Raw genomic sequence first — 20214 nt, forward strand, 5'->3', positions numbered from 1 at the left:
TCAAGCAATTCTAGCTTCCCTTAAAACACTCGAATACACTATGTTTTATTAAGAAGCAGCCTTTCACTCTGCAACAGTTTACATTAGAAGAATATCATCGATTATATGTATGTAAAGGCAAAAATAAAAATAATTAAGATGACTTGCAGTTATAAAATAGAGCGCAGATCAACTAAACCAATTAAACTGCGGCTGATCAATGTTGAGTAGATTATATACGACACGAAAGAGGAAGGGATGATAATTAAATATAGATTATGTACGATACAAACTTGAGGAGGAAATCAAAGAAGGGATGAAATTATTCAATTGCTTCTGGCTACTTCTATGGCGTCGGATTCGTACCCTCCCTCTGCCTTGACAAAACGGCCTTTCACACGCTTCCGTACATCAGCTCTGGCTTTACGAGAAGCATAGCGGATTCTTTTATCATACCTAAAAATAGAGGGAGATGCAAATCATCATTAGATGAGTTCTGAATGAGAGAGACACATACATGCGTACATCTCATATTGAAACTACTGAAATAACTGACATTTCAAAAATTCGAATGATAGTTCAGATCACTGTGAAATGACTAGAGTACATGTTCTCCACTGCAATGATCATTATATATGTGTATACCAAAGATATTATTTTTTGTAGTGAAATCTGTCTTGCATTCAGAATTGATTTTTGCTTGGTCATTCATCCCGAGTTCGTGAATATGAAGCGATCAGCTAATAACCAAGTGGACAGGTTTGGAAAGGCCGGAGCAGAAAAGACTGTGATGGAAACCATTCTTATCTAACATTGAAGCTGTTTGGGCGGGCATGTAGAAATGCCATGTAATTACGAACTAAGGCTAGCAGGGTGGGATCAGTAGCTTACATTTGTATGGAAGGACGCTTTTTCTCCTTGCAAATGTTTTGGCTATTTTTAATGCAAATATATCAGTTACCATTCTCAAAAAAAAAAAAAAAAAAAAAAAATCAGTCTTGCAGGATACATACTAAGAAGGCCTGTCACTAATATCCACAGATTCCTTAAGAAGGCCTGTCACTAAAATTTAGAAAGTCATTTCAGAACTTCTCTCATGCCTCACGCATGTCTACTGATAGCTACTACATAGAAAGAGATAATTTAGAAGGTGCATGTGGGAAGACCACCATCCTGGCATCCTTAGTCTTGGTTCCTTCTATTTTTTGCTGGAAGTGATCCAGGTTTCTTTCATGGAAACGGACATACCATGAGAAGGAGATACTCAAAAGTCAAAACCATGAAAGTTGCAACTGAAATAGAAGACAAATAAACAAAGCAAGTGAGCATTAATCTCACTACATCAGTCCTTACAAATGGTTACCTGTTATGTTGTAGTAGCAAGACTGTTGTGGTATAATGCAGCCTCACTTTTGGGCTTGTGATATCCTTTGGCATTGGCCTGACATCTTAATACTAGGAGTATTGAAAACCTTATATAAGTGAGGTTTCTAAGGAAATGACCAGAAAGATACTAAAATCTAGTAAAAGCCCATTTCAATTCCGCAAGAAAATAAAACGTATATAATTTATGAAGATATGCATAAATTCAGTCAAACACATTAAGAAACTGTTATCATGACGAAGATTTCTACTCATGAGGTCATTATTTCACTATGCTTTTTTCCGCATTGATCTTCTGTCCTACTTCTAACTATCCAAGATAAGGAAATATTCATTTTTGTAAACTTGGGAGTATCCTTTATTAGACAAGGTTTCTTCTGTTGTGAGAAACCGAGAGTAAATGAAGTTAAGACTTTGATTTAAACCATAAAACTCGAAACAAAACCAAGTCCTTGGTGAAGGAACTTAAAATCATGTTGCAACAGTGAAAGTTTTGCAATTTCAATCATCCCAAGTACTTCCTGGGTTGGCAAATAAGGAATAGTTTTGCCTCATAAAATCTTGGTGACAAATAGAATTCAGTAATTCAAATAAACTCCAGTAACAGAATAGAGAAACAGCAATACAACACTCCTCAAAGGGGCAGAACAGAGAAACAACAAGAACTCCTCGGTCTTGTTGCGTCCTTTTAATATTATCATCATTCATAAACAGTACTATGTAAGACATTTAGTGGTAGTTGTTGGCTTTCAATTCAGAGAGGGTTCTACGATTCTGGCAAAAGCATAGGTTAAGAGGGAAGTGTGGTACTTACATGCGGACCTTCTTCTTTTCCTTGTACCTCATCATAGCATTTCCTCTGGCTTCAGAATGAGAGTTTTCCAGATCTGCTGGATTCCATGGTGGATCACATTTGATAATGTCGGATGAGAGTCCACTATCAAGACAGTCAGAAGCATTGGTTTCAGAACTGAATCTTGAGAGAGAGAATGATAAACTCGAATAAGCAGGTTGAATTTGACGAGAAGAATCCAAGTTTCTGGAAAAGTAATGAACCCGATCAGTAGGCCTGTGGTCTCTTTCATCATGAGTGATGTGACCAGATGGATCCACTGAGATATCCTGAAATGTAAAAGATGGAAAATCAGAAAAATATTAGATAATGCAAATTGAAATTTCCCTAATAACGGAAGAACTGAAGAACAGAACATTGAAAGTACAATGGATATCCCACAAGTATGGTTTCAATATTGAAGGTGAATGGTTACAGGAATGTGAGCAGAAACCTAAAATAATACAGGTCTGACTGCTTAAACTGAACGAAAAGCTTCAAAGCTTGTGGGTTGGTAGTACCATACACATGGACACTTTTGCAAGAAATTTCTCAAATACATTGAAATCTTCACAATATTTGTAGGGATTACTAAGAGATACTGGTATGGCTTCAGCGTTGAAGGTAAGTGAGCAGAATAATCAAATAATCCACGTCTCACAGCTGAAATTGTATGACAAGATTGACAGCTTGTGGATCCATAATAATACCATACACATGACATTTTTGCAATAATTTCCACAAAGATGATGAAATCTTCACAATATTTGTAGGGTTTACCATGAGATACTGGTACTACCCACGAAATGAACATGCGCAAAAATAAAAATTAAGAATATCTTGGAGCTATTCACCTGTACAGCTGTACAAATACTTGTAACCTAGCATGTGCCTAAACTGAGAATGTGAACCCAACTGTAGTGCTTTTAGAATATTCAGCATAATACTGAAGCCTAGAATAAAAAATAAAACAAAGGAGGTTTTCAGAATAAATAACTGCTTTTGTACTGCCGTGTTGATATAGAAATGCTTAACACCTCTTGCACTGCAGACCAAAAGGAAAAGGATGATGCAGCCTAGATATCTCTATCCACTCTAGAATCACATTTTTGATGTAGGAACTCAATTGTTTTGATTCAAAACCAGGAAAGGACCTACAAGTTTTAATAATTTATCAAACGCAAACATCCAATTCATTCAATTATCAATATCTTAATTCCTTTTTGTTTCTCAACGGCAAACAATTTTATTAAAGGAGCAAAGCAGGGGAGCCTGCGACCGAGGTCAATACAAATAGTAAAAGGTAAAACAAACAAGATATAAGGTTCTGGAAAAAAAGGAGTCGAAAAATCCAAGTGCCAAATCGTAATCAAGGGGGGAGATAATCAAACAATTCTAGGCCCTCCTTAGAGACCCCAGCCCTGGAAAGCCTATCGGCGACACTATTTACCGATCTCCTTACATGATTAAAAGGAATAGAAGAACCTGTAACCTAGTCCTGAATTTCATCCAGGAGAGGCAAATCTCCAATAGGAGGCTTGAGACCCCTCAAGCCACCAAATGACGTTAAGGGAGTCGCCCTCTACCACCACGAAGTCCGTAAGGTTCCTCTTCAACAATCTAATGACTTGTAGAACTGCTCTAACCTCTGCCTCATTGGAGTAATTGATCCCAATGGGTCCCGAAAATGCCCATGATGTCGCACCATTATCATCTCTAAGAACACCCCCGACTCCAGCTGGCCCCATATTACCCATACTAGACCCGTCAAAGTTGAGCTTCAGGTGACCTGTATCTGGAGGAACCCATTCCTGAGAGATCGTTATCCCCTACTCTGCACTATTGCAGATCTCCTTCCTACCATTTGATAGATCGTAAGCAGCTACAAACCTGAAGCTTGGGAGGATCCTAACCAATGAAATGATTAGAGCTATAACTATCAAGAAAATATAATGGCCACTTTTTACACTGCCTCTGAAGATTCTTAGGTTCCTCTCCTTCCATAAGACCCACAGTGTGGCTAGCAGAACCACGTTTCAGAGGATCCTCCCTTTCTTACGCCATGGGACCAAGGACCATCAATCCAATTCCAATAGATCACCAAGCTTGGAGAGAAACACCCAAGCCAATCCAATAGATCAACAAGCTTGGAGGGAATTGTGAGAAGGGTTGTGCTCTTTCTTGATGGCAGAGTGTGGATTCTAAGCACTTCTTTCTGGACTGCTTTCTTTCGTTTGGACAGCTACTATTCTTGTGGATTGTAATGCTACTGTGCATTTGTGTAGACTATTGTGTCCAATAGGTCACCAAGCTTGGAGGGAAACACCCAAGACAATCCAATAGATCACCAAGCTTGGAGGGAATTGTGAGAAGGGTTGTGCTCTTTCTTGATGGCAGAGTGTGGATTCTAAGCACTTCTTTCTTGACTGCTTTCTTTCGTTTGGACAGCTACTATTCTTGTGGATTGTAAGGCTACTGTGCATTTGTGTAGACTATTGTGCTACCGTGAGCAATGGCTGCCTCTCTTGAGGTGATGTTATCTTTCTGCCCTAGTTTGTGGCTTCGTGTGGAGTAGCTAGTGTGCTGCCCTATTCACTATTTGTGGCTGATCTACTGAAAATTGGGTTGGTTGTGCTGTCCTATGTGGACTATGAAGTTGTGTGAGCTATCTTGGATTATTGTGAAGCCTTCCTTGTGAACTATGGTACAGTCTTGATGTATAGAGACTGAATCATTTCTGTGTGCTACTATGCCTCACTGTGAAGACTATTATGCCTTAGTGTGGTTTTTGTGAAGCCTTTGTGTGGGATATTTCAAAACCTTTGTGTAAGCTGTCGTGTAGCCTATGGGTAGCCTGATTCGGAGCCTACATAGACGATGGAGCTTCAGACTACCGCATAACCTGTGTGGGCTGTTTTTCAGCCTTTGTGTGGGCAGTTGTGTAGGTTGTGTGTGGGCTGTTTTGGAGCCTTCGTGTGGGCTGTTGTGCACCCTTTATGTGGGTTGTAGTACAACCTTCGTGTAGGCTGATGCGAATTCTTTGTGGATTGTTGTGGGGTGTGGATAAACTGTTGTTGTATATCCATTTGTGTTGCTTATTATGCCTTCTCATGCCTTTTGGTGTGAACTGCTGCACAATTAGTGAAGTTTTGGCAGAGGAAGTGGTTGTGTCAGGGAGAGTTGGTATCTAGTCAGGGGACATGACCATGAGTCAAGAGATCATTGCTATAGTAGAAAACGTGTAGGATTTTATGTGCTGACTCATACATACATGAGAGTGGACATGTTTATAAAGACTAGTGGTGGAAGTTTAGTAGTATGTGTTCTAAGCCGAACATAGATGTTGAAATCTATGCTCCAACTTAAGGGGGAGTGTTGATGACATGACTTTATTTGAGTGGGGTATCTTTTTTTGGGTTGGCTTTTTCCCACTCACTTTATATATTTGATGGAGCAACTGAAAGGAAGGAGTCAAGAGAGTTGATAAAAATTTGATCAATCATCATCATATTTATCTAAAGATGGCAACTTCTAAAGATTTGATCCATCATCATCTCTCTAAAGATGGCAACCTCTAAAGATCGTAGTCGATCCTCATCATATCTTTCTAAAGATAGAAATATAATTTTTCCTCCTCTTATACACGTTGATTGATTGTATATAAGGTAAACTGATTGCAATTATCTCTGTCATTTTTGGAAGCTTATCCTACTAAACAAGAAATCTATACACTATGTATACTATATAATAAAGAGCTTATGTTCTCTATTATTACCTTGAGAGAGAAAAATTCATGTCATATTGAGCCTAAACATAGTTAGCTCTCTCTACTTCTTCACTTCTTTAAAACTAAATAATGAAAAAAAAAATGTTATGCGTGTTTTCAACAAGAATCAAACAACACAAAGCATTGTGAGAAATTTGAGAATAATTTTAGTTCAAACTTTAGCAAATATAACACTAATGAATGACTGGATAAATGGTAATAGATAACAATGAAAATGTATGATTGGTAATAAGTAAATAATGGTTTCAGTGAAGGAAAATTAGTAAATACAACTATCCTCAATTCATTCTAGTATTCTACTATGAAAGTACACAAAAGAAGATCTATATTTATTTTACTAATGTTAAATAGTAGGAATGATAGTGGAAAAATGGAAGCAATGAGCGTAACCGAGAGATAAGTGCTCAATCAAGAGGTAATAATTTAACCTCAATGGATCTGGGATAGCCACTATCTGATTTGCAAAGGGATGCAGCCCTGTCCATGGAGGAGCAAGCCACATCTATGTCGTCAAACATGGATCTAGTTTGATCTTGATCACCAAAAAGTTCTTCATAGTCCCGGAATGTTAGATCCACATCAGGTATGTTAAAATCATCATAACAATCAGTGTCCTCGCAAGTTCCAAGGTCTAGTAGATTTTGGTACCACAGCTGTAGACACATGTACGAATAAAAAGTTCAGATAGTTGAAGTGGTATCACAGAATGAGGAAATGAATGAGTAACAGATAACTAGTCATTTTAAAAAAAAAAAAAAAAACAGCATAACTAGTCATTCCACAATGCCATTTTTGTTGAACTTAACATGTAAGAAAATATGGTATTATTAGAAATTATAAATTGAAAGATGAGCTTGTTATTTTTTGAGAAAGATACATGGAAGATAATCAGGAATTATTACAAATTATAAACTGATACGTAAGCTTGGAGGAAAATGTCAATCTCAGAAATAATTAGTAACTAGTTAATAAGTTTTTCAAATTGTCGAGATATAGTCCATATTTAGTTTTCTGTTTCATCAGAGTCTTGGTAAGCCTAGCATAGGCATATTTTATCTTAACTAGTACTCCATTTGTCAGTTAATTCAATCTTCTGATTTCACTATTTTATAAAAGACAAAATTAACTAAGCCTATTTGTAAGATTTATCAGTGGAAAACATTGCAGGCTTCTGTTTTCATCTTGAAGTAGTAACAACTAATGCTTTTCAAATTGTGAATTCTAATATTTGGGGTCCTAATATTAGTTCTTGATCTCGCATACATGTTTTCTTAGAACTCAGAATAATTCTATCAAACTTATCACTTTCGAGGGGCACGACTGACATGTGGCTGCATTGAAGAAAGCATGTACGACATTACCATGAAATTATCCTGCTCTCACTTATCATATTTTGGATCTTCCGACTTGGGTTTTAGCACCCGACCATTAACATAGCCAAACTTGCCACATCTACCGATGTACATCCATGCAGACTGGGCACATTCCATATAGTTAGTGCCATCTAGTTTTATAGTGGCGATTCGAATATTAGGGTTGTTCCCAGAGGGATCTGTCGGAGGGCCAAAATAAGAAATCAGAGTCCCGACAGCCAAGGAGTTCACTTCAGATCCATCCGAAGAGGCCATTTTTTGTTGTGAGATACATCAAACCACCCGAAGGGGGAGATTCTCAATTCCTAAGTATCAGTACTGTGGAAAACACAGATTCCAGAAGAAACAGTCCCAACAATGGAGAAGAACCAAGTAATGCAACACAAAATCGGCCAATCTCCCTCACATGAGCTTTGATAAAATAATAATAATAATACACCATTGTGTTTACATGAAGTAATCTCTCTTCAAAACATGTCCCAATTCAACTCAACTCAACTCAACAAAGCCTTTGTCCCAAACTAGTTGGGGTCGGCTAAATGAATCCTTTAGAAAAATTTCATGAAGAAGGTGAAAGGAATCTACCTGGCTCTAGTTGCTTTCGTCTGCGTGAATCATTTTCTTCCATTCTATCTTATTCAAGGTCATGTTCTCTGTTAAGTTCCTAGCTATCAAGTCTTTCCTCACTGTTTCTACCCAAGTTGTTTTCAGTCTGCCCCTACCTCTTTTTACTCCATCAACTTGGCACGAGTCGTCTCTTCTCACTAGAGCATCCAAAGGCCTACATTGGATGCGTCCAAACCATCTTAAGCGGTGCTCTCTCATCTTCTCCTCAATTGGTGCCACCCCCACCTTTTTACAAATGTCTTCATTTTTAATTCTATCAAACCTTGTGTGGCCGCACATCCATCTAAGCATTCGCATCTCCGCTACACTCATCTTATGCACATTCTGCTTCTTGGTGGCCCAACATTCTGAGCCGTACAGCATGGTTGGCCTCACAGCTGAGAGAAAACATGTCCCAAACTAAGAGAAAACTCCCATCAACAAAAAAAAAATCTAGATTTTCTTCTAGAAAAATTAGAAAATATCAAATAACTCCCAAAAACTTCTCGAAAGTCTAAATTCATCCAAGCCATATAGGTTTCAAGCTTACCCTATGGTTGTACGACCGTTGACAAGGGCATTGATTTTTTTCTTTTTGTTTTTGGACAAAGATGTGAAAATCCCTTTCTATAATACCAAGTTGTAGATTTTGGAGGTTAGAATTGTAGAGAGAGAGAGAGAGAGAGAGAGAGAGAGAGAGAGAGAGAGAGAGAGAGAGAGAGAGAGAGAGAGAGAGTGTGGAATAGTTTCATCTCTGGACTATTCCTGTATATTAATGATAAAACACTACATAATATAGAAAAGGCATAAATACCACCCAAATGCCCAAATACAATCTAATTTCCATACAAGAAATAACCCTTATTTCCTATAATATCAACTGGGAACATATGAAAAAAATGTAGATGCAAATTTTCACTTGGAAGTGTTTCATACTTCCCTGTTGCTAAGTAAAAGATGGGTTCAAAATTTATGAACCTTGAGGAAATCCAATCATTGAGTTCACTGAGTCTATTTTACAATTTTGAGTATCCTATTCTGGTGAATGTTTTTGTAACTCTAATGACCAAAATTTTCAATAGATGTATAGTTTTTTAATAATGTATAGTTTTTTAATAATGTATAGTTTTTTAATATTATAACATATTTGTACAGAGTAATCAAAGTTTCAGGCTCCAAGTGGTCAACTATCAACATCTCAAGTTCTTGTCTAACTGTAAATCAATGCACATTTCAATGTTACATGGATCCAAGGGATTCAGAATCAGCAAAAAGCACATAAATAAGGCACCCCTGACTGGTTATTTCAAACTGAGCTTGAAAACTTTAAAGGCTCGAAACATTTGGTGGCAATGGAGGTTTAATATATTGAACAGAAAACTGAAGATATATTATGTTACCTGCGCTGAGTTTACAGCAAACACCAAATACAGCCATTCTTTAAGGAAGACCAGCAAGGCAGCAATAATTGAAGTACATTAACTATTAAGGCACATAATAGTACCAATGGATATCAAAATTTCATTGCACAATCAGCATTTATGAAAAATTATTTACAATAATTTTCAATTACAAACATTATTTTTGACCTAATATAGTAATATCTAAACACATGGGTTCCAGAAAAGTAGATCTTCAGGTAATTTTCCAAAGCATTTTCCAGTTGTAAGTGAATGTTTCAAAATTTCCTCACATGAGGAAAGTAGATCTTCAGGTAATCTTCCAATGCATTTTCCAGTTGTAAGTGAAATTTTCAAAATTTCCTCATGGTGGCACTCAATATTGTAAATTTTTTATCAGAAAACTAAATGATACCATATGAAACATTCTATGGATAAGGTAAACATTAACTTGAAATGATAATGACCCCACCTGGCTATTCTGTGCTGGACTCTTGCAATGCCAAAAGGAATCTCCTTGCAAGGGTACTCCATCATTTGAAGAAGACTTTAGGCGCTCAGGTTGAGATAGAGGCAATGAAAAAGGTGACTGTAGCTCTTGATGCATACTATCCACTTGTGGAAGATCATTACTAAGACCTTGAGGTTGTCGGCAGTGTTGGTCAGAATCTTGGCCAAGCTGCCTCAAAGTATTATTGGCTTCAGTTGAGTAAACTTCTGATTGCGCCTGGCCATGTATCAAAGAAGAGTGATTGGTTCTCTCAGTAAGCTGAAGCCTTTCCAGCTCAAGAATCTGCTGCAAGATAGAATGGTTCACTCGTTGCTGTTGATTTTCGTGAAATATCTGCAAGATGTGTGAACCCCAAGATTGCTAAAATCGTAGATAAGACAAAAGGTGGGTTAAAGAACAGAAGGAAGATTGTCAAGCAAAGATTGATTCATTGGGACATCATTCCAAAGTCTAATTCTTCTAATCAGCCTACCAGTCAACCTGGCAGTTGACAGTAACTTAAAGAGATATGTTCCAGTTCTGACACTATGGGTGCATTTTGATGTAGAGCCAAATTGCAATTTGGGTGAACATTCACATGCACCCTAGCATAACTAATCAAAGGCTGTCTAAACTCCAAAAGGTGTAAATTTTTTTATACATGAGAAAACATATATTGAAATTTATATCTGTTCCGACCTGGCAATTGTAGCCTCGTCCATAGAAAACAGTGAGACACTAAAAGCAAATTCTAGGAATTGTGTGTATTTTTTTAAAGAATAGTAGAATTTCTCCACTTCCCCACACCCATTTCCTAAACTACTAGAACATTCTAGGATTTTTTACCCACAAAACCTGCAATTTTTTGCATGAATTTAACTGGGTCAATGTACAGCAGTGACATAGGCAATTCTTTTCCAAACAAGGGCTAAGAGAAAACAGAGGACAGGTATGACGCATAAAATCGACGATTGGATTAAAAAAAAGAGGAAGAAGCCTCGGCCAATTTGACGAAGAAAAAGCTACTCAGGGGATTTTAGATTACGGACTTGCAGAAGAGCATATAGCATAACATATTTCATTCACAATGAATATATTCCGATTACACAGCAGCTAGAAATGTTGAAAGTTGATAAAGAACATAAAGAGTCTAGGCAAGGAATAGTGCTACACTGATACCCACCCTCTCGGGTCCCGCGCTCAATTTGTCTACCTAAGGTCGATCATACACAGATGGAATTGTTTAGAATTATTTTTATTTTATTTCTCTTTTAGAAGGGAATCAAAATCCTAGCACGTAATCGATAGGACTAAATAGGATCCATAACGAACTAATTTACTGCATACAAATTGTAAAACAACAGATGGAATCTCTTCATAAAATCTCAAGGGATTCACCACAAGAGATAAGTACCAAATTTTGTTAGTTAAGGCAGAATCCTGAAATGACATGGTTCAGAATGAGCAGTGAAAAGCAGAGTGCAGTGCACATGTAATTATTTAAACAATATATTGGTGGTGACTGCATACCAAATTGAAGTTTTCAAAAACATTAGCTGGCTCTCACAGCATGGGTTTATTGCTGGTGGGATATTTATCAATATTTATCACACACGTTATGATTACATGTGCTATGTTATAAGGAGATTATTAAAGTAATAAAAAGTTCCAGACTAACAAGTTCGCAATGACATATTTAGTGGTAGGCATTTCAAAGGTTTCTGGTATAATTTCTACAGGAGAAATTTTTGTGATAGGACAGGTTTCCTAAATATGACGGGTCCATCCTTTTAGCCTAGTCTTTGTGTATGGTCAGTTAGTCACAAAATGTTTCTTTGACCATAATTGTGCCATTATTCATTACGTGTATGGTCACTAGATGTTGCAGACATAATTTAGTGGAAATCAGAATTTCAAATTGAAACTGCATAGATTTTTCCAGTGGTGTCAGTATGTTTGCATTTTTTTTATTTCATGATACAGGAAAATTTCAAACAGTCTAGCCTGCAGCATAGTATGCCAGGAGAGCAATGAATGTGCAGACAAAAACACTTTCAAATATATGAATCTAAAGGAGATAATGTGCCCATAGGTAACATCTCCAAGAAAGGGAAACGGGAAAGAACACCCACTTATGAACACCCATTCCTTTTATGACATTCAGACTCAGGGGTAGAGTTCACGCCCTTTGTATTTGCTCCTCTTTTAAAACAAAATTTTGGAATTATATATTTAAAGCAGAGAGAGAATGAAAAGTCCTAGAAATTTTTATTCCAATTCAAGCATATCAAAAACATAAACTAAAAATTTCACTGCATGAAACACATAGGTGAGACGAATGACCAAACAAATCTAAACAGGAAAAAAAAAGCAACAATGATTACTGAAACAATTGCAATCTACCTTGCTTTGCAGACTGCTCAAACCAGCTCCACAATCCACACCAAAGACCGTAGCCATTGAGTTCAATTCAGATGTTGAAGTAGACTCCTCCATCCAAGGACGAAACTCCCTGGAAATCTCCACATTTTCCACACCCGAAACCACATAACCAAATGAATTGGAGACAACCCAGTGTTGAGAACCATTAGGACCCGATCTCTTCAAGTCATAACCCCATAACACCGCAAAATCTCTGGCAGAAGGGCACCCCATGTAACTACTTATCACCCGTTTTTTATGTTGGACCAAGGGCTCGTGCAAGTTCTGGTCGCAACTGCGACACAAAAACAACCGATGATCCAAGCACCGAACAAGAGCTGGTTGGTTTCCACAACCCTCACAAAGAAGGGCTCGAAAGTGTCGTTCAGACAGAGCATTCGCTGAATGAACCTTTGCATCACATGAAAGGCAAAGATTCGCCAAATCCGCCTTACAGTAAATGGATGCCCTTGATTTTCCGCAAAACTCACAATTCCTCACCATTTTTTTTTTTAACCTTTTCTATTGTTTAAACAAAAATTCAAGTTCTTCAAATCCTCTGTCAAAGCCCAAGTTCAAGTTTGAGCTATCAACAAAAAGATGGAAACACTATGTTCATAAACCAAACCACAGATTGTTCAAAGAACACCCCGTTCCCATAACAGAAATTTTCGAAAAGAGAGTAAAAACCCAGTTTATCTTTAGAAAAAAACTCTTCAATTCTTCTCCATAGTTCTTCAAAACCCACCATTAAAGCTAAATTTCAGTTCAATGGATCCATCCAAACACCCAATTCTCACCTCAAATTCACAAACAAAAATCCACAGATCGTTATATAAATATATCTCCCCACCTTCAAATTAACAACCATCCCAAAATCACCCCCAAAAATCAATCTATGCTTAAAACACACAGTTCTTCTGATTCCTATCTTCCAAAATCATCAGTAATGCTCGATACCATCAAACTTAACCTAACAAGACAAAGAAAATGAATTTAAACATAAATCCACAAATCCAGAGCCGTGTAAAAGCAAAATAAAAAAATAAAATAATAACTCCTCCAAACAAACGATCAGAAACCAAAATTGGAGAAATCTGAGGCTAAAGGGAAAGAGAAAAAGAAGAGGCAGAGTGGAGATTTTGAAGAAAAAAGCATCTGGTTTTAACAAACAGAGGAAAAACCAGACCTGAATACGAGAAGAGAGATGTAGATCGTGAATCCAACGGTTAGGATTTAAATGATAGAGATCGATTAAGAAGGATGGGAGGAGCAACACAGAGATTTCTTCTTTTCCCGTGTAAACCCTAGCCAAAACACAGAGAGAGAGAGAGAGAGAGAGACTCAGCTGTTTCTTGTTTGTTTAGTTGTTTGAGCTTTTTCTCTTTTTTCCATTTTAACCTCAAAAAGCACGGGCCTCCTCAGTGCTCGCGCTCTCGCTCTCGCTCTCGGACTTTTCTGTCCGACGTGTCCATCACGTGGGCTATTCCGGCGAGAACTTTCCGGCCTTTATGAAACACGTGGCCACGCGTTGGGCCCACCGGTGTTATCTAGACACGATTAAACAGCACATGTGATCCAAAAGATTAGGCTTTCTAGCCAATCGAAGTGCGCCACGTATTCCAATTACGGGTAGAAATAACGGCTATGTCTTGGTCGGACCAACTCCTCGTGAAGAATCAATCTGGGAGTCCTCCCAAATCTCCACCGTACACGTGGGACGTAGAAGCACGTGGAGGGGAGTCAAAAGTTAAATAGATCGCTACTTTGTTATTTGATCTACGGTTAGGATTTCTGATTGGCCAACAGATTATTATTCATTCAATAAATGGAGGGAAATTATATATTTGCCCCCTTTTCTTCCTTGGGCCACCCACTTGTAGTGTAAAAGGGGGTTTTTAATTTCAGTTTCGGTACAAATTTGGGCATTGGCTGAAACTGAAATTTAGGCCGAAATCCTGTAAAAAGCTACAAAATCTCGTTTCCATGGGTTGAAATTCGGTAAAAGAATAAGAAATAATATTTTAATAAAATTTCGGCCCAAATTTTGGCCATTTCGGTTTTGGTGTTGAACGAAATCCAAAATTTCAGATTTGGGACGAAATTTAAAACCATGGTCATAACTCATAAATACACTAGAGGAGGCTGGCTCAGGGGAAAAGGTGGGTGAATATATTATTACTTCCTAGCCATGGTTTTAAATTTCAACCGAAATTTCAGATTTTGGTGGGACTGAAACTGAAATTTCTCGAAATTCCAAATTTCAGCTGAAATTTCTGTAATTTCGGTCCGCAATTTTGATTAAATGCCAATTTTTATTTAAAAAAAAATGTTACCGGAAATTTTGAATTTTTGGATTTCGGTGGGTCCGAAATGGGTACTGAAACCAAAATTTAAAAACCTTGTTCCTAGCCCACGAGGTATTTGTTTTAATATTCACGTGCCTAAATAAAAGGTAGTTACTGTTTTAGAAAAGCCACCGGATTTTAGGTAAAGAGCGACGAAGCCCTAGATCGAATTTTGAGGAGGCAAGCAATACCGACAGTGGACCCACTTGGATCTGCCGGAACCAGGCTATGGAATTGGCATCCTATTCTGATTCCTTCCCATTCCAGTGTTTTGTTTCAAAAAGATAGAATTTGTGGGAGGAACGCAACGGAAGAGATGAAACAAGTGAGCAAGGGTAATTTTTAAGTAGTTGCAAATGAACCCTTTATTTATTTATTATGTTATTCATTATTATCAGAAGCATTTATGAGAATAGGGACGGAAACCAATCCTCTTTATTTATGAAAACAACGGAAAACGGTAAAAAGAAAGTGAGTCTCAGGCGCTTTCCTTCCTAAGTCCCCACTTATAAATATCTCATGCCCGAGATCAAATCAGTTGATCCGAATCCCATGAGTCAAGGTTAGCTAACCTTTTCATGTCCTCGTTTGCCTTTTACCCATGATGGTGAAAGTGACTTTCTGTTGGTGACCGGCTTTAATCCTTAACTAAGAGGTCCGAGTTCAATCCCAGCTTACATACCAAAAAAATGTGTTTGCTACGGCACGGTGCACCCAACCTTTGACTTATCTGAAAAGCCCATTTGACATGCCTTTCTTGTATCACATGTAACCAGAAAATGAAGGAAAGTGATATATTCACTTGCTCTCTTTTTTCTTCTACTTGGGACAGCCGCCTTTAGTGTATTTATGACTACTCTTTTGCACTAGAGGGGGTAGACTCAATTAAAAATGGGCGAATATATCATTTCCCAAAATTAATCATGTAATGTGAGCATACGCCTTTTTAATTAGATGAATGTAGATCCTATCATCTTTTCAAAGATCTCTTTTTCAACAAGTAAAATCGAAGCATGTAGATTAGGCATTGTTTAATTAAGCTGATGATTATTGGTTCCTAAATGAGCACATGACACATTATAGATAATTTCATTCATTATTTTTTAATTTAGCTATAATTTATTTTCGGATTTCCAATTGTGATGAAAATAAACTGCTTGATTGAAGGTTGACCGTCTTTTTTCGAGTCGGTCACCAGAAGAGTGGGAGCTCGTCGAATTAGGGGTACAGCTTGGATCGTGTCGGGTTGAACTTTTACTAAAAAATGAACTGGAATTAACCCGAATCCGACCCAATTTTAAGGTAAAAGCTCAACCCAAATTCCAAAAAATAGACCCCAGTTGCACTCCTATCTCCAATCTAGGAAACCTTACCACTAGTGCCTTAGTTTTACCTCTAGTTCAAAGATTCTTTTCAATTTCTTTCATGTATCTCAATTAGTTCTGATGGGGTGTAAAAACTCCAGCCACTCACAGGCTGCCACCTGTCCCAGAGCAGGTGGACTCCAGCCACTCACAGGCTGCCACCTGTCCCAGAGCAGGTGGACTCCAGCCACTCACAGGCTGCCACCTGTCCCAGAGTAGGTGAACTCCAGCCACTCACAGCCTGCCACCTGTCCTGGAGTAGGTGAACTCCAGCCTCTTACAGGCCGCCATCTGTCCTGGACACCTGTCCAGGACACCTCACTAGGTTTTCCCTATAAAAAGGGATTCAAAGCTCAAACCAATGGGTAATGCGAAAATCCCTTCTCTCCCTAAACTCTTAGACATCTCCCCTTCACTCCTGCTCATACTGACTTGAGTGTCGAAGGGCCTGTCCGGAGTAAAACCCGGTCTGGTCTTCTGACCTCACTTGCCTTGTGCAGGACTCAGCCCTCACAGCAGGACTCTTTCTCGACCACCTCACTCCTCATTCACTCCGGTCCTTCAGGACTCAGCTCCCCTAGTCATCCAGCTCAGCTCTTACATCACTGCTGTACCTGTTACCGAATTTAGGCATAACAGATTGGCGCCATCCGTGGGACCCAAGAACTAAAAGCTGTCTTTACACCCCACTCACAAAAATGGCAGGACGCAAGAGTACGCGGATGCCTACTGCGCGGGCGCGGACTACCCAAACCGCGCTACCCCGCAGGACCCGGAGCGAGCGAATTGCATCACTAGTAGTAGCAGCTTCTGCTACAGCAGAGCAGAGCCCGGCTCGCTCAGAACATCTGAATCCCTTGCCCACCCCGGAGCAGGTTCAAGCTCTATTTCAGCAGATGACAGCCCTCGTTGGGCAGTCCACAGGGGAGAGTCATCACACCATGGTGAGGGCCGAACTCATCATTCCACCAGACAAGTCCCTCACCCCGCGACGAGGCATGCCCAAACAGAGCCTCATCGCCGTGAAAGGTCGCGTTCCCCCTCCGCACAGAGGCGCCGAGCTGTGGACCCCGATCCGAGGACGAGCGCCGAGGGACGCGAGGTCCCCACCTGCAATCCTCTAAGATCTCCACAATGTGAAGGAGAGCTCTACCAGGGAACTCTCGAAACGGATGCCACCCTCACAGCATAGCATGAGTGGCGACATAAAAAGAAAGATACATCCTGATCCGGAGCCAGAGCTCGAAACCAAGATATATCTGAAAATATAACTCAGAGTCGCCATCCATGGACAAGCCATGGAACCAAAACAAATGCTCTGTTTGCAATGGATAACCAGAGATACAGAAGGTCCGTGCCTGATGACGAATGGAGAAGGTCCGAAGAGCGCCCCCAATTCGCCCGAGTGCGAACACTTGGTCTCTTATGCCATTTATTATTAACCTCGAAGAGTTTTGGGCGAAAATCATATGAAATGGGAACACACATCTCCGAGAAAACGTCTATCTAATCATGCATGTCTCGGAGATGAAAATAAGCACACACAAAAGAACCGAAATAAATGTCACCTAATGACAACTAGGTTATGAGTGACATGCCTAACAGGTGTCTAAGTTCTGGTGGACGAACGCATGCATGCTACAGCTAAAGGTATAGGTCTGCACAAGAAAGTAAGAAAACACAACAAAACACACAGCATAACAAAACAACAAATCCTAAGACTCTAAATGATTAAGCCCGAGTCCTCGGATGGTCTGGTATTCATCCAAAGAAGCCTACGTATCCCCGCCTCCACGAGAATCAAGGCAACGTAGTTCTTCGCGCCTATTCTAAGCTAGGATGCCTAAGACACCTAGACCTCTATCTTAGACTCGATCTAAAAGACCGGACTAGTTATTAAAGCTTCTTGAACGATTATTTAAATTCCAGTGAATTGTAGATTTTAGGACACCCTATATGCCCTAGCTAAATGCGGGTTAGCCCTAGGCTAATGCAGGTGGTTCCTACAAGCTATGTGTAACTAGGCTGTGTGCCCTAAGGAAAACAATAGGATTGCTAACGTATCCAAGACCTAGTCATCAGTCGGCGATGTGAATCGCCAACTAACCGGACGGAGGCAATCCTAGCTAGGACAAACCCCTAACTCTAAAACAAACACAAACAAGCACACAAACAATCAAACAACCTATCAAAAGAAAAACCCTAACTCTAAAACTCTCTATCTAAGAGAAACTCCTAACTCTAGAGGAAGATCCTTTGAAAACAAGATTTTAAAGGAAAAAAAGGGTTAAAGCATTTATTTACAAAGTTTGGCTGGACTTGGGATATAAATCCCAAGCTGCACTACGTACCTCGGAAGAGGATCAAGCCAACGTAGTTCGAAACGAACTCTCAAACTACGCTTCTAAGAGAAACACTCAACACTTTAGATTTTTTTAAAGGTTTTTTATGTTTTTCAAATATTTTTGATATTTTAAAAGTTTTCAAATGTTTTTTTTTAGTTTCGAATTTCTGATGTTTTTGGATTTTAAAGCTTTTCCAATACTCTAAACCTTTAAATGATTTCAATCTTCCAGGGAACACGCAAGTAACACCATAAACTAGGGCAAAGCCCTAAATCCAAAGGGGAAACCCCGAATACGCAACTAACGCCTCAAAGAGACGAACCACAACAAGAAACTGGCGTCTCAAAGAGATAAACCGCAACAAGAAAGATAGCGTCCCAAGAAGAGAGAAAACGATCCAAGATCCCAAGCAGGGAAGGCTCTTGTGGGACACGATCCCGCGAGAGGGGTGGGGCTCGAGCCGCCATGCACTCTCTTGGTCTCTAGTACCCACGCGATTGGCGTGTGCTTCTTAGTGTTGATTTAGATTCGTCTTTTATGTGAACTTGGGATCACTAAGGCAATCCGAATTCCACATAAAAGAGACTGACAGAGTCGCCACCTAGATGTGGGATCTAGGACCCGTAATTAACCAGAAATCTAGACTCGCTACCTGGTTACAAGAATGGAAGGTATGGGGATTTATCCACCACATGCACCATTCCTGCCCGATAATCGGTCTTCGATTCCAAAAGCTAACTCTTTTAAATTTATTTTAAATGGCTCATTCAACTCTATGTTAATGTGCGAACTAAGTGACATGCATCCTAGAATCTAATTTCAATGTGAATCCTAGATGTGTATCTTGATTTATTAATTTGTCTGGATTCATTCTAAGTGAAAGTTCTCCTAGAATTCTAATTTCATGGAAAGCCCTAAATGATTTGATTAAGCATTTACAAGAAAATTAATATCCAAAACACCACAATTTGTTGTGGTGCCGACTCGCGGGTGGTATGCCGTCAGACATCCAAGCTGCCTACGTACCCAAGCCTCACTGGGATCAGAGTCGACGTAGTTCGGTGCACCTAAGCCAAGCTACTTATGCCTAACTCAACTAGGACACCGACCTAGACAGAATTGACTGTTTCAACAGTTTTGAGAGAAGTTATTTAATTCAAGTTGAGGATTTTATTATCTTAGGATTTCATCTGAGATGCTATATGATTCTTATCTAAATGCAAATTGTTCCTTAGACTAATGCAGGTTTGCCTACATCCTAGGTTACTAGGCTCGTCTTAAGGAAAGATTGGGTGACTAGTGTGACTAGACCTATGGCACGGTTGTTATACATAACAAACGTCCGTGATGAGGCTGGACTCCTAACTCTAGGACTCCCTAAAACTTAGGACACGACACAACACTAGTGTTCCTAAATTGGGCTCTAATGGTTCTTAGATTGGAAACCATAATCCAATGGTTCCGGAAGACTCGAGACAAATCAATTCAAATTCTTGAAGTTAATTAATTTCAGATTTCCTGGATTTTCGATTTATGGACACTTGAGGATTACCAATGGTTCTAGGGTTCACCAATTTCGGCCCAGAATAGCATCCAAGGAAGGGAATCGTGCGTTCTTTCCTTGCGCAATTTAATACTTAGGTTATAACATCTTATTGCCTGGCATATCTCAGGATTTCCGTGGACAGTAACCTCGGAGCCAACAACATGCTATAGCTTAAGTATTCAAATTGTCAAAGATCGGTTGCAATTGGGATACGATTATGGATGCACTGACCATTTTTCCAGGGAATTCTAATGATCCTAAGATTTCTGTTTCAATGGATTAAGGAGTTAATGTGTGACAGAGATTTAAGGTTCTTTAGAAATATTCAGATGATTTTCAA

General features: G+C 39.1%; 1 protein-coding gene across 4 annotated transcripts; it reads right to left on the reverse strand.

The window, feature by feature from the left end:
- On the reverse strand, positions 1–13650 carry LOC143884363 (zinc finger protein CONSTANS-LIKE 9-like). 4 transcript variants are annotated; one of them, XM_077387882.1, is made up of 7 exons: positions 13461–13650; positions 12254–13244; positions 9833–10231; positions 6410–6634; positions 2177–2484; positions 1343–1434; positions 298–435 (listed from the first exon to the last, which is right to left on the reverse strand). In XM_077387882.1, the coding sequence occupies exons 2-6, from the start codon at positions 12773–12775 to the stop codon at positions 1386–1388; spliced, it is 1503 nt and encodes a 500-aa protein (XP_077243997.1). In that variant the 5' UTR covers positions 12776–13244; positions 13461–13650; the 3' UTR covers positions 298–435; positions 1343–1385. The 4 variants fall into 4 exon arrangements, with proteins under 4 accessions (XP_077243996.1, XP_077243995.1, XP_077243994.1 ...); XM_077387881.1 differs by lacking the exon at positions 1343–1434 and having other exon boundaries at positions 1–435; positions 9833–10153; positions 13461–13649; XM_077387880.1 differs by lacking the exon at positions 1343–1434 and having other exon boundaries at positions 1–435; positions 9833–10204; positions 13461–13649.
- Positions 13651–20214: the final 6564 nt, after the last annotated feature.

This window comes from Tasmannia lanceolata, unplaced genomic scaffold (assembly GCF_043159265.1).
Source record: "Tasmannia lanceolata isolate RefF3 unplaced genomic scaffold, GAP_Taslan_0.1 ptg000008l, whole genome shotgun sequence".
Lineage (NCBI taxonomy): Eukaryota > Viridiplantae > Streptophyta > Magnoliopsida > Canellales > Winteraceae > Tasmannia > Tasmannia lanceolata.